Raw genomic sequence first — 14150 nt, 5'->3', positions numbered from 1 at the left:
GCCCTGCTCCGCCGTGCCCGTGTCCCTGCACCCTGATCTGCGGTGCCCTGTGCCCTGCTCCACCGTGCCCGTGTCCCTGCACCTCAGTCTGCAGTGCCCTGCGCCCTGCTCCGCCGTGCCCGTGTCCCTGCACCCTGATCTGCGGTGCCCTGCGCCCTGCTCCGCCGTGCCCGCGTCCCTGCACCCTGATCTGCGGTGCCCTGCTCCCTGCTCCGCCGTGCCCGTGTCCCTGCACCCTGCTCCGCCGTCCCCATGTCCCTGCACCCTGATCTGCAGTGCCCTGCGCCCTGCTCCGCCGTCCCCATGTCCCTGCACCCTGATCTGCACTGCCCTGCGCCCTGCTCCGCCGTGCCCGTGTCCCTGCACCCTGATCTGCACTGCCCTGCGCCCTGCACACTGATCTGCGGTGCCCTGCACCCCGCTCTGCTGTCTGCGTGTCCCTGTGCCCTGCTTCGCAGTGCCCTGCACCCTGGTCTGCAGTGCCTTTGCCCTGCTTCACAGTGCCTGCGGCTCTGCACCCCGCTCCGAGCTCCCCGCGTCCCTGTGCCCTCCTCCATGGCGCCACAGCCGCGTGCCCTGCTCCGCGGTGCCGCGGCCCTGCCCCGCAGTGCCGGCTTCTCTGCCCACGGAGCATGGTGCTGCTTGGTGCCCGCATCCCTGCGCCTGTGCTCCGCAGTGCAGCCCAGCCTGTGCGGAGAACAGGCAGAGGAAAATCCCTCTGCCTCCTGCCGGTGCTGGAGGGACCCTCTCCCGGAGGGTCTGGCACTACGGGCACAGGAACAGGTCCAGTACGAGGTTCAGAGCAGTGGTTTCACGTGCAGAACCAGGCCACGCTGCTCGGAGAAGCGCTGTCGTGTTAGCGTGAGGGTAATTGCATCCTCTGGAAGGACTGGACTCTGCTGCACTTTGGAAATAGACCCCAGTTCCCACCACTGGCATCACGTGGAGTTTTAGCCTCAGTTTTGTAGGCAGAGCTGGGAAAAGCACTGCTCACCCACAGTGCTGCCTGCATTTTCCCGTTGCTTCCTGCTGCAGGTTAGGCAAGGGCAGTCTTAGAAGCCCTGCAGGAACGTTTTGGGCTGGCAGGGAGAGGGACCTGCTGGAAATCGCAGGAGCACGTGGCCGGCAAGGGGACTTTGCTGCCCCCTAAAACAGCAGAAGCTTAGATGCACCTACAGAGCTTCACATCGCCAGACCACCGGGCTTCACCTCGTTGTTTGAGAAACTAGAGACAGTGCAAAACCTGCTATTCTTTTTTTTTAAGCATGAAAAGATTTTTCTTAAATTAGATGCTTTAGAAAAGAGTATTCAAGAGGCAGTGGCAACAGGTTGGAGGATCTTCTGCAGCTTTAAAGATGATGATTTTCATAAACTCATTAAAAACACAAGTATAGTCTATCATTTTTTTTTCACTTTTGAAACTTTTTCTGGTATTAACCATAATTTTGAGACCCAGAGGGACACTCTGACCACTTGAGGTAGTCAATACTGCTCAATTTCAAAGAGAAGAAAACAAAATATCTATTTTTTAGGCTTATGCCCTGCATTTCTTACCTTCCCTGCAGGGAGAGCTCCCGTGGCAGTTGCAGGAGCTTTGTGGGAGGACTGAGATGGTGGCAGAGTTTGACTTACTACAGGCTTCTGAAGAAGTACCACTAGTATGGAGATCTGGGATCGTAAGGAAAATACGTGTCTATTATAGCCCTGGGGAAAGCGGACGGAGCAGTAGGGAGTTGGTCCATCCCGGACTGTATGCTAGCATCCCTGGGGTGTCTCCAGAAGAACTGGGGAGAGAGAAGACTTTTTCATTATTTTTTTTAAAAACCTTCCTACAGATCAACCAAGATTTGATTTCCTGATGGTGGAAATATCACCTATTAATCATTAGAAGATGAAATGTATTGCTGTGTTTGGAGAAAAGGGGGGAGAATGGGCGTCTAGAGGTTTTATATCACTGGAGCCCTCTTTACATCCTCAAACTGGGCTGGTACAGAAGTGAAGAGGGGCCCCGGCCCGTGCGGCTCCCTGCTGGAGCGTGGATCCAGCGGAACAGCGAGCAGAGCTGTGGGAACAGGGCGGCTGCGTTGCCATCCCTTGCTGTGCTTCCTGAGCCGGATCATCAGCTTCTGCAGCACCACTGAATTCAGGGGCAGTGTGAGGCCCTGATTACGCTTAACAGAGACGCAGCCTTCTCGCTGTGCAGCCAGGCAGAGCCGTGTGTGCTGCTTACTGACTGCGATGAGTCCCCGGGCAGCCCGCTCCGCGAGCAGGGCACCAGGCCGCTAGCCAGCCCTTGGTCTCGGTAGCCCTTTTCCCTGCAGTGTCATTGCACGCAAACATGCACAGGGAAATAGGCACAACGTTTGCTCTCAGGGGTCAGGAAGGCGTTAGCCTTCGCGTGGCACGGGAGCGCTCGCGTGGGTCCGCGGCTGCCGTCGCTGCAGCCGCAGGCTCGGGGCTTGTGCCGCAGGGCTGCCAGCTTGCATGCCGTGCCGTGCCGTGCCGTGCCATGAGTTAGCATCGGCTGGCACCGGCGAATCTCGAAACCTGCCTAGAGGTTGAGCGCCTTGCTGGGCGGATGCGGTGCTAACCAGGTGCTTCGTCTGCCGCGGGGCCGGCAGATCCCGCGGAGCCCGGGCACGGCTGTGAGAGGCCCTTGGGGGCCTGCGTCCCTCTGTGCCGCCGCTTCCTCCTCCGCACAGAGACGGTTACGCCGGTTAACCCAACACCTTGGCTGAGTTAGGAATTGTCCCGAAGGAGCGTTGGGTCCATTCCCACCCCATGTCCCCTGTTTTGTTTTTTTTTTATCATTTAGATAGCTCACTGTATTTCCAGTTTCAGAGGGATGCTTCTTATTGCCTGCATCCCAGCGAAGCAATGCTTTTCTCAAGGCCTAATCAGAAAGACTGATTCTTTTTTTGATTGTCATATATTTAAGGTGGGTTTCTTTATTTCTTCCTCCTTTAACTGCTGCCATCCGGAGGCCAACTGTTTTGTTTAAATTAGATGTTGTTTAAATTAGATATTGTTATTGACCTTCTTCAGCCTTGTTTCATATTTGTCCTCTGCTAGAAAATCAAAGCCTCTTTAGTTCCAACTCAGTTAGTTAGTACTTACTCTGCAGTCTGTGCATATGGCCTTTAAAGCATTTTTTTTCTGGCAAGAACCCTTGTATTTTAAAGAAAAGAAGATCAGATTTCAGTATGTTGTGTGGTGGGAAAACGCAGCTTTACAATGCTGTATGGATTAAGAAATCCCAGGCCATTGTTTGGGCCTTGCTGCCTGGAGCTGGCTGCACATTCCCTAATGAGGCAGGTTCCTTCCGCGCAGCCGGAGACGCCGCTGCGCAGCCCCGGGACGGCGGGAGCGCCCCGCGCGCGGCACCAGGCCTTCCTCCAGGGTCGGTCCCCGCCGCGCCGCTCGCCGAGGGGAGCAGAGCCGGCGCGTGCCGGGAGGAGGGCCTGCCTCGCGAGGGCTTCGCGTCGGGGCCTCGGCGATGGCCGCCTCCCTCGCGCTCCCCTCGTCCCCCGGGCTTTGGCTTTTGCTGATGCCTCGCGTGGAAATGTCTGTTCCCTTAGAGCAAACCCGGCCGTTCATCGACTCAGCGGTGGGGGACGGACGCTGCGCGCTCATGCCGTCGTTCTTTCGGTTCCAGGGTCCCCCGCTGACGAGCGAGACATGCAGTAGGAGCCGGTGCTTCCCATCGGAGAGCGACGCTCGTGGGTGCCGCGCGGCCCAGCGCCCAGCACGGAGAGCCGCTCGGGAGAGGCCGGGAGATGCACCGAACCGGCTGCCTCCTCGCAGGGCTTGTCTTCATCCTCGGCGCGACCGGCACCGACGGTTTTGCCCAGGCGGGGTAAGGCGCCTTTCCGGCTGCATCTCCGAGGTCTTGCCACGGGCCCGCGCTGAGCCCGTCCGCAAGTCGCGGCGAGGCTTGCTCCTTCCCAGCCCCATGGCGAGCCGAGCTCAGGCGGCCGGCTGTGCGCCAGCCCGCTGGCGGTGAGGTGGGAAAGGCGCCGCAGGGCCGTTGCTGGCGTCGCTGAAACGAGAAAACCTTTCGGAGCAGCTCAGCTCCGTGCAGGGGATGCACGGACGCTCGGAGCTTCGTGTCCGGGCGAGTCAGAAGCTAAACAGGCCTCGAGGTGTTCGTTCGCGAGTTATTATTGTCCCTTTCAAGCACATCCCTGCACAAAACCGTGCGACTTGCAAACGGTCCCTCGGAGGAGGGGGGGGTCTCCCGGCTCCGGGGGATGCGGGCATCGCTGGGTTGTCCCTGCCGTGCCCTGTGCTCCCGGGGCTGCCGTGGGGACACAAGCCTGGGGGTGGCAGCCCCAGCAATTCCCCGGCCCTTTGCTGCAAATGGGTCTGACCCAGCGCCCTGGTCCCAGTCGGAATTAGCCCCATCTCAGCTCTCTGCTGGGTCACAGGAGGCCCCGAGCTCAGGGCCCCAGTTCCTCCCCAGCCCAAAGCAGCTCTAGCTCACCCCCTGCCCCTCCGATTCGGCTCCTATTTTCTACCCAGTCTGTTTGTACAGCAAAACACTCTCCTTTAGCATTAAACCTATTGCATTCTGGTCGTGGCTAAGCCGACGGGCTGAGCTGCTCTCTCATATACATACTCTGCAGCTCTAACTTTGTTATAGAATTCGCAAAGCAAACAATTGCCATTTATAAATTGCATCTTCCATACCATTAATCAATGAGGCTGAGGGGAGTTTTCTAGAGTTAATGGAAGCCATCTGATGTCCATGTTAATTCCCAGCCTTTTTATTCTGGTTTCTTAATTGGGCTGGGAAGCTGAGATGAAAAGGCAAGTTCCTAAGTGGGGGCTGAACGGCTTGGGCTGGAAAATGTTGAAAAAAGATTCTTTAACCAAGACCACTTTGGCTGTTAACCCTGGGAAAGTTTTTGACTGGATCTCAGTTATGTTAGGGAAAATAGAGGGCAACTTTGCTCCGGGCTCTGCCTTGTTGCTGTGGGCCTGACCCTTCCTGCGAACTCACGACTTTTTTGGTGGCCGCAGGGACATCCGTTTCAGGGATGCAAAAGGCTCAGAAGGGAAAAATCTACCTAAAAGGTGAACGATTTTAGGGGAAGGAGGGGGGGGTGAATGGAAGGAGATCTGCTTTGAATAAGTCTCCCTAAAACTGGGCCCTGGCTGTTCTTCTGAGCCGGAGGAGCTGCGCAGGGGTGAGCGTACGAGGAGGAGTTGTCCGTGCCGCTGAGCAGAGGTCGGGAAGGGAAAGGCCGTGCAGCCACCGGGCCGGCAGCGCGTGTCGCTGCTCGAAGTAACCTCCTGGGTCACTCGGGCAATTAGCCACTGCGGTTTTAATCGCCCTGCGTAGCCAGGGATTGTCAGGGCTCCTCCTCGGCGGGGGTAGATCCGCGTAGCCCCTTGGGAATCGCGGGAGAAGCGGCCGGTTGTTCTGTCAGCTCTGACCCGCTTCCCTCCTCCCAGGCGTCGGGTCTGCGCCGCGGAGCCGCGGAGCCGGCCGGCCGCCGTCCCGGAGTCGCACGTGCAGCCCGTCTACCAGCCCTACCTCACCACGTGCCAGGGGCAGCGGCTCTGCAGCACCTACAGGTGAGCGGCGCTGCCCGGCCGCCCCGAGCCTGGCTCCGGAGGGGCCGCGAGCCAGGCGGCGCCCAGGAGGGAGGCGAGGCAGGCGCCGGGCGCTCAGGCGCCGGGCTCAGCCCCAGCTTTGCCTTGCAGGACCATCTACAAGGTCGCCTACCGGCAGGCGTACAGGCAGGTGCCCCGGCCCGCGGCCCCGTGCTGTCCCGGCTGGAGCCGAGCGAGCAGCCGCGCGCGCAGCTGCGACAAAGGTAACGCGGGCGGCGTGCAGCGGCGGCGCTCGGCCCTTCCCCTGCCCCGGCCCCCCCCAGCGCTGCAGCTGGGTTTCCCTGAGAAATGCGCACCCTATTCGTTCGGGTTTTTTTAAGCATCGGTCCCCAGGGGGCCTGTAAGACCCCAGCTGGTGCCCGCTGCCGTGCGGCTTTAGCAGGGGACCCAGCACCACCCTGGATGGTGCCCTGGCAGCCAGCACTCTTATTTATCCGCGCTCTGCCTGGCAGTCTGGTTCCCCCGGTAGGAAAGCATTTACATTTTCAACGCTCAATAGCGCAGCCAAATGTAGTTCAATTTCTGATTAATTTCTAGCCTTTCTCCGCAGCCTCGCCTGCCTTTTCCCTTTGGGATAGCTTATTAACTTTATAGTTACCAGAGGATAAATGAGATGAGTAAGTTCTTTCCGTATAAATCAGCAGTAATGGAAGAAAGATGCTTTTAGAAGAAAATTGTGATGCACAACACAAAATAAATGCAGAACACATCAGCAGCTAATCCCTCCCTGGCTGAGCATGGAGCGTGGCATCGACTGCTTCCCAGAGCCCGCTGCGACCGGGAACCGGCCAGGCTGCAGCCTGGGGCGCAGGCCGGGGTGCTTCTCTGCCGCCCTGGGCCGACTGCGGATGCCTCGGCCTCTTCCCGTGCTGCAAATCCCCAGCTCGCTTGTCCCACACCCGTGTGCCTGCGCACCGCGGGGCTGTCGGAGCCGCGCAGCCACCCGGCGCCCGCCTCCGCTCCCTGAGCTCGGTCACGCCGGCTCCCGGGGTGGTGCGGAGCATCCCGAGCCGCGGGCTGGTGCAAGCGCGTGTTTTTGTCTGTGTGCGTATGCGCCCATCCGTGGTGGGGGGGTGGGGGGAGCTCAGGACCGCGGCGCCCGCCTCGGTGACGCTGTGCTCGTGTCTCTGCTCTCGCAGCTCTCTGCTGGGTGCCGTGCCGGAACGGTGGGAGCTGCGCCTTCCCCGGCAGATGCGCCTGCCCGCCGGGGTGGACGGGAGCCGCCTGCGAGACAGGTACCGGCTGCGCTTCTCTCCGCCCGGCCCACACCCGCACCCCCCATATATTGCTCCAGGGCGGTGATGCCCAAGGGTCCAGCCGGGCGGTCTCGGAGCAGCGGAAGGGGCGGGATGCTCAGGTGTTAGTGGATCCCGGAGCTCCCTCTGGCTGCTCCCAACCCTCGAGCGCAGCCCCGCCGGTCACGTTTGCTGTCCGACGCTGCTGGGGATGCCGAGGCGCGTGAGCCGACGGTGTGACCTGCCGTGGCTGTGCAGCCGGCCAAAGGCCTGGCGCGGAGCGGCGTTACGCTCGCAGGGCCGGCCCGGGAGCCGGGTGTTTGCAATGATGTCCCGCATGCCAGGCTCTGTGGACTCTTGCTGCAAACTAAGATGCCCGTTAACTGCAGAGACTAGATCTGAGAACCAAAAATATTTGGGGGCGGAGGGGAAGCTTGGAGGCCTCCAGGCCCCAGGTTCATCACCGGCATGAGAGCAGGCCGGATGCTCGTCGCCAGAGCGGAGGGAAGTCGGGCAGCGCGGAGGGCAGCAGTGCTCCGCAGAGCTCCGCGCGCAGGCACGCTGCAAACCCCTTCCACCCGTAACGCGGAGGCTGGCGTGTGGCGTTGACCCACGCCAGGCAAGGCAGGGCTGAGCCCATCGCTGACAGCTCCGGCTCCAGCACGGGGAGGGGAAAGGATTTTCCCACTGCCTAGAACAGCTTCTCCCGGGCGTGGGAAGCGGTTCTGCTCATTTTGCTTTGTGGGAACAGCTTTAATAACTCCCCCGTGTGAGGAGAGGTTACTGGGTTTTATACACACTTGAAAGGCTTGATAGCTCCTCGCCACGGCTGGGCTGGACCCAAAACCCCGGCCGTAAATCCAGGATGAGAGCCAAGCGCTCTGAGCCGCGGCGCGGGGCTGCCTGGGAACACCCGCTCCGGGAACGCTGGCTGCCCCAGCCAGAATTTGGACGTTTCTGACCACAAACTTTGCTTCTGACTCTTCTGATTTGGGGGGGGGAGAGGATGGAGGGAAGGAGGCCCGAGATCCACCCTGGTTACCCCGGGTTTCCTCCCGCGGGACGCGCAGAGCCGAGGGGCACGTGGATCTCGCGCCGGCCGGCTCAGCGGTGCGGCGGGTGCTAGAGCCAAGCCCGTCCCGAGGGCTGGTGGGTGTCGTGTGCGCACCCTGCCCACGGGGCAGCATCGCCGAGCTCCCAGAGCTGCGCTAATGCTACTTAGGGCTGAGGCTCGTGGCCTGGGCTCTCGCCGTGCTCCCCAGCATGACCACGCCGCAGTCGGGGTACGGCCCTGGCAGGGGACAGAGGCTTTCTGGTTGCGTGGCTGACCCCTCTGCACCCCTCGCCCCGTGTAAGCACCGCGGCGCCCTCCCTGCCCGCCCTGAACTCCTGCCTGTGCTTGCAGACGTGGATGAGTGCGCCCGCCGGGGCCACGGCTGCAGCCAGCTCTGCGTCAACACGGCCGGGAGCTACCGCTGCGCCTGCCGCCCCGGCTTCAGCCTCGCCGCCGACGCCAAAGCATGCCAGCCCGCGGCGCTGGCCCCCGAAGCAGAGCCGGACGCCGCCAGCCTGGAAGGTAACCCGTCCGCTGCTGCCAGGCCACCTGGGGCCTTCGGTGAGGGCTGGGGTGACTGCTCGGCACCACGGGGTGTTGGAGCAGCACCAGCAAGAGACAGGCGAGGGGACGGCAGCCGGAGCCGCTCGGCTTTGTTCCCAGTGACCCAGGAGTCCCTCCACCCCTCCGTGCAGCCTCCCCTGCGCACAAATCCAGCCACCGCTCCCTCCGCGAGGGTGGCAGGGCCTGGCCCCGTGGTGACGGGGGCCCCGGCGGTCCTCGCCATCATCATCATCGTTCCTGCGGGACACATCCGGAGCCACGAGGAGCAGCGGGCACCGCTGGTGACGGCCCATTATTACTTTTGGTACGCGCTGTGACACTTCAAACTCGTACCGTGAGTAATAATGCGCTGTGGCCAGCACTGGCATCACACGGGAAGCGCCTGGGAGGACAGGGCACCCGCCGGCACGTGCCCCACGAAGCGCCTGCCTCTGTCCTCTGTGCTCCCCGTGGCACAGAGCTGGGGCTAACGAATTGCCTGACAACGTGGGTGCAAAAAGCTGGGCTTTGCCGGAAGCGTGTGCTGCCAGCAGCATCCCTCGTTGCCCTTCACCGCCTGAAAAACTCCCGCGCTTTGTTCCAGGTACTCCAGCAAGGTGGAGATGCTTGTGTGCACGAGCTGCGGCTCTGGCTGCCAGCGTTTGCGGCAGGCGGCGGCTCCAATTCGTGCTCCAGGGGCTGGCACCAGTGGGCCGGGAGCGGGAACGCGTCCTTGCTGCCCTGCTCAGGCCTGCAGGGAGCACGGTTAGGGGAGCTGGGTCACTCCCCAGCACCTTCCGCTTCGTTTTGGGCAATGGGTTTTTACTAACTGGCCTGCTCTTGCTCATTTTTTCAGGTCCCTCCAGTGAAATGAAGGAAGAAATGAAAGACTTGAAGAACAGGGTGGAAGCGCTGGAGCAGGTGAGCCGTCAGCAAACATCGCTGCCTTTCCTCCCACTGCCGCTCTCCAGGCCCGCGGCAGCGTGCACGGTGGCTACGACCAGGGCCATGCACAGCTGCAGGTTTCCCTCCACCCCTGCTCTATTTTTAACGGCACGTTGGCCTCGTGCTAGCAGCGATCCCAGCCGTGCGCGGTGCTGCTGGCAGAGCCTGCGGAGCAGCTTGCCCAGCCCAGCGGCCCTGTGAACGCACTCAAACACCTGCGAGCAGCCTGGCCTGCAAGTGCGCTGCCCCGGACGGGCTGCGCCCCGGCGGGCGACGCGCTGAGGCCTGCTGGGTGGGCTGCTGGGCTGCGGAGGAGGTGCTCACAGCTCCTCTTGCCCCCTGCAGAAGCTCCAGTTGGTGCTGGCCCCCTTCCATAACCTCATGCCATCTGCGCCAGACGACGTGGACGCAGACCCCATCAGCCGGCTGTCCCACTCCCTCCAGCAACTGGACAGAATCGACTCCCTGAGCGAGCAGATCTCCTTCCTCGAGGAGCGGCTGGAGACGTGTAAGTGCCCGGGAAAGGGAGGGTTTTAGCACTATGCTCCGTGCATCCCCCCTTCTCCCCACACAGCCTGGCAGAGCCAAGCACCGCGAACCCACCCGCAGACCTCAGTGGCGTCGCTTTGCTCCTCTGGCCCCTCATGGGCTATTTGTCTAATGCAGAATTTGCCTAACCCTTGGCCTCGCGGCGTAGAGCCGGGAAGGTTGGCCATGGTGAGCAGATGCAGGCCAGCTAGATCAGTAACACATGTGCCACTATTAATCTATATCTCCCTTCAAACTGAGCAGCCTGTAATTAATAAAAGATGAACACAAACAGCCCATTAGCTTCATTCCAAAGCTGTTTCTATGGCTGCACCATCTGATTGCCCTTGTAGCTGCCAAAAGATAGGTGCATGGCAGCGTGGCTCCGGGGCAGAGGCAGAGGGAGCCCGGTGTGCGCCTCCGCGGCAGGGCACGGCACCCCCCCCCCCCCACAGCACGCACCCTCACCGCCTGGGTCCCCTTGCTGGAGCATTGTAACTTAATCCAGGATGAAATGCAAAAAAACCTGCTGTAACTCATAGGAAATTAACAGTCCAAGAAAGTCAATCAGGAAAGTTTAGGGAGCGTGCCGAAGCTGGCAGATTTACGAGCCTGGGAAGTTTTTAGGCACATTTGTTTTTGAAGTCTACAGACTAGTCCTTTGCCATGCAGCCCGATGGAGAGGGGTTTTTCGAGTAGCAGACGCTCTGAGCAGCTTTGAACAGGAGACCTTGGTGAGAGCTGTCGCGTGTGAAATGGTTGAACATGGTGGTGGTCTGCCTGGCAGGTTCCCCGCAGCACAGCGGAGCAGGAGAGGCTGCTGCAGCGCTGGAAACGCAGCCTAGCGCTTAGCAGGTCTAAATTCACCCAGGTCCATGAGGAGGGTTGTGCAAAGCTCTTGCTGAAGCACTGCAGTTTGACTCATGGTAGGGCATAAACCAGATGAGCGCTTTGATATGCAGCTTTGCTGCCAAAAATCTAGTTTTCCCATTAACTGATTCCAGTCAAACATGCCCGGAAACTAGCCAGTGTTTGGCTGGCTCAGGAGCTGGTGTGCAGCAACAGCCTGGCGCTGATTGCAGCCGGCTCACGTCGCTTGCGAAGGCTAAGGGGGGGACTATGATTCAGGGCTCGTGCTGCTTGTGACAATGGCTTTTGTGTAAGGGGAACCATCAGGATCTCTTGTGAAGACTAAGTGGCTGCAAATTGGCACTTAAGAAAAAGTTTCAGAAAAGGGTAATTATCAAAACCACCAAGTGTCCCAGCAGAGCAAGTTTCCTAGCATTGCTCTATATCTATTATTAGTGACAGCATTGGGGAATGTGAGCAGCATCACACGGTAACATGGATTTATTCCAAGGGATGACTCCCAAGTCCTGAAATTAGCTTCTGCCAAGCCTGCTCCAGCAAGCAAAACTTGCTTTTGTCCCTCTCACGTTCTTGAACGTCCCTGGAGGACACGAGACTGGCATTTCATGCTCCAGCTCGCATTAGGCTTTGCAGGGCATCCCATGGAGATATGGAGGGAGGAGCAGCCGAGCTCCCCTGCTCTGCTCACACATCCCCCAGGCCTCTTCGCTTCCGGGCAAAGCAGGGGCCTGGCACAGCCCCTTGGGCTTTCTCTCCCATCGACGTCCCCAGCAGAAAAGCCAGTTGCTCCGATGGGTTTGTGATCACAGCCACAAAACACAACTGCAAGGAGGCCACTGTCAAGCCAAGCACTGAAGGGAGACCCAATGCCTTGCAAAGCATTTCCCAGCTGAATGCTAAGGTACAACCTCCACCCTGCAATTATCTGCTCAGAGGAGATGTGTGTAAGGACTGGAAAAACATTTCATCTTCCTTAACCTGCCAGCAAAAGCGCAAGGTCTAATCTCTTTAAACCATAACAATTTTAGCCCTTCTAAGTCTGAATTACCCCCATTCAGCACAGACTGTGTCGCTGCTGGGCTGTAACGCTTGCATCCAGTTAGCAGAAAGACAGACTCACGCCTGCATTTGGCAGCTCAGCAGACGCAGGCTCAGCGCGGTGCCATACAGAGCCCATAAACCTCCCCCGGGCGCCTGTTCGCTCCAGACGAGGCTCTGCTGGGTTTGGAGAAGAGAAGAGCCTGCTTCCAATTACCGACCCGTAGCGCCGCCCAGCCGCGTCCTGCGGTTGCGACAGGCTGGTCCCAGCCTCCTGTCGCGGGGCAGCCAGTGGTATTGCTACTGGCTCAGCACCCCCGTGAGACGCCTTGCGCAGGCCCCCGGGGCTGGCGAGCACCGCGGCCCGCCGGAGCGCCAGCAGCGATGCGCCGCAGCGCGGCAGGGTAGAGCCAGCCTGCGGCTGTGGGATGGGGAACCAGCAAATGCGGGTGACGGTTACAGAGGGCAAGGCCAACATCGTCTGTCCTGGGGAAAGAGGCAACGACATTATTTAGCACCTACTGGAAGAGGGGGAGGTGGTTACGGCCAGCAGGCTGAACCCTGCTCTTCTGTGCGTGTTGCTGGCGTGGTTGGAGGTGTCTGGGTACGGGGTTTGCCTGCCCGTACGCTGAAAGGTACAGGTTGCGGATGCAGCCTGTTACAGGCTGTAGCTGGGCAATACAAGCCTGTAGCAGCGGGTTGGTCTCGATACAGGTGGACAGGTCACAGCAAAAAGCTGTTTGGAAACAGCCTAATCACGACAGAAGCTGTGCTGGCCCTTGCCAACCCTCCCAAGCGGTGGGACAAGAGCCTTGCATTAGTTACAAAGCCAGCTGCTGTTACCACCCCGAACCCAGGCTAACAACTTTGCTGTGTTTTTTTTTTTTTAACCATTTCAGGTTCCTGCAAGAACGAACTCTAGCCAAATGTCTGAGGAACTGGAGCAAGCAGAGTGCATCTGTACCTCTTATCTCACCAGCCAGCCCCAAGCTGGGAGAGAAGTCACATCATCTACGGGAAGACACAGGGTAGCAGGAGAAGGCTGGGTTCCCATCAGCATCTCCATCTTTTCTGCCTCAAACCCACCTTATCGAAGGTCATGCAGCTACTTCCAAACTGGACTTCTAACCCTCAGCATCTCACCCCACTTCTGCTGGAGCAGCAGAGAATAAATGCCTTACCTCATGCCGTTAGCTGTGCCTGTCCGGCTGTGCCAGAGAGAGCGGCTCTAAGTGAAGCCACGCAGTGCTTAGTTCTGCCTGGCTTCTAGTGCTACCCCGGGACATCATCTCCTGCAGGGTAGGGCTGCACGGTAAAGGGGGTGGTTGCGCTGCCTGCAAAGCGCTGCTCATGCCAGCGTTGCACAGACATGGCCTGGCCAGGAGAGTGGCTTCGCCACATTCCTCCTACCTTTGCCCAAACCAGGTGTGGGCACGTCAGGTACTTTATCAAACATGCAGAGAGCTACGGCCAAAAAGGACCCATGCCAGAGCAGGCAGCCCCGAGCCAGGCACTGCTGCAGGGAGGGATGGGTGCAGCTGGTCCCTGCACAGGTATTGCACTGGTTGGGCACAGGGAACCGGGTGCCCAGCTCTGCAGCCTCTGGTCTGCTCTCTACAACAAGCCTCCCTGCACGAGAGCCGCTCGCAGCGACGGCTGGAGATGGGCTGGCACCTTGCGGCTTCTTAGCAGGGCAGTTACAGCCACTTGCTCAGCAACTGATCTCACACTCAAGCTCTTCTGCACCAGCCCTCAGGGCTGCAGAGCAGTAACCAGCACGATGCTTTTACGCCTTAGAGGGCCGGAAGGGGCAGAGGGTCTGATTTTATTTGCTTTAACAGAAAAACCTTTCCCTGCAATACTCCAGTCCTCAGCACAGAGCAGGCATGGGCAAACCTGCACCCCTGCGCAATGCCAACAGGGCAAGGCCAAGGAGCGGGGTACGGACAGTCCTCCGCTGCACGGGGCCAGCTCTCCCCCCCACCTGGATAGGGACCATGGCCTGGCAGGCTCACTTGTTTACAGCAGCACCAGCGCAGGCTGTCAGGGTAGATAAGCTGGTTGCTCCTGGCCTGACACTCACTGCGTTGGCAGCCCCCAGAGCATGTGCCTGCCTCTCCACCAGCACTGTTTGCCCAAGCCCAAGGACATGGGTGCACCAGAGCGGACGTGACCGGCCTGGTACAAGGCTTTCCAGAAGTGCAGGAGGAACAGCGTGCCACATGGGCAACATACTGTAGGACAGTGCGAGGATGGGGTGCAAAAGCACAACCCTTCCACCTGCGGGACAGAAGGTGGGGACAAGGACATGCCCTTCC

At 59.8% G+C, this 14150-nt stretch overlaps 1 protein-coding gene across 1 annotated transcript; it reads left to right on the top strand.

The window, feature by feature from the left end:
* Positions 1 to 3776: 3776 nt before the first annotated feature.
* Positions 3777 to 12754, top strand: EGFL7 (EGF like domain multiple 7). Its single transcript, XM_026062306.1, has 8 exons — positions 3777 to 3856; positions 5458 to 5580; positions 5710 to 5822; positions 6759 to 6854; positions 8260 to 8430; positions 9308 to 9372; positions 9742 to 9904; positions 12732 to 12754. Exons 1-8 carry the CDS (start codon positions 3777 to 3779, stop codon positions 12752 to 12754), a joined length of 834 nt encoding a protein of 277 aa, XP_025918091.1.
* Positions 12755 to 14150: the final 1396 nt, after the last annotated feature.

This window comes from Apteryx rowi, unplaced genomic scaffold, assembly GCF_003343035.1.
Source record: "Apteryx rowi isolate R43461 unplaced genomic scaffold, aptRow1 scaffold_19, whole genome shotgun sequence".
NCBI classification, from domain to species: Eukaryota; Metazoa; Chordata; class Aves; order Apterygiformes; family Apterygidae; genus Apteryx; species Apteryx rowi.
Note: the sequence above shows the minus strand (reverse complement) of the source record. Positions and strands in the feature narration are given on the sequence as shown.

Excerpts from the sequence above, each read along its gene's own strand:
- EGFL7 (XM_026062306.1), top strand. The coding sequence starts at position 3,777 with ATGCACCGAACCGGCTGCCTCCTCGCAGGGCTTGTCTTCATCCTCGGC. Across the intron at positions 5,823-6,758 it reads CGCGCGCAGCTGCGACAAAG|CTCTCTGCTGGGTGCCGTGC; the intron begins GTAACGCGGGCG and ends CTGCTCTCGCAG. Across the intron at positions 9,373-9,741 it reads GGGTGGAAGCGCTGGAGCAG|AAGCTCCAGTTGGTGCTGGC; the intron begins GTGAGCCGTCAG and ends TGCCCCCTGCAG.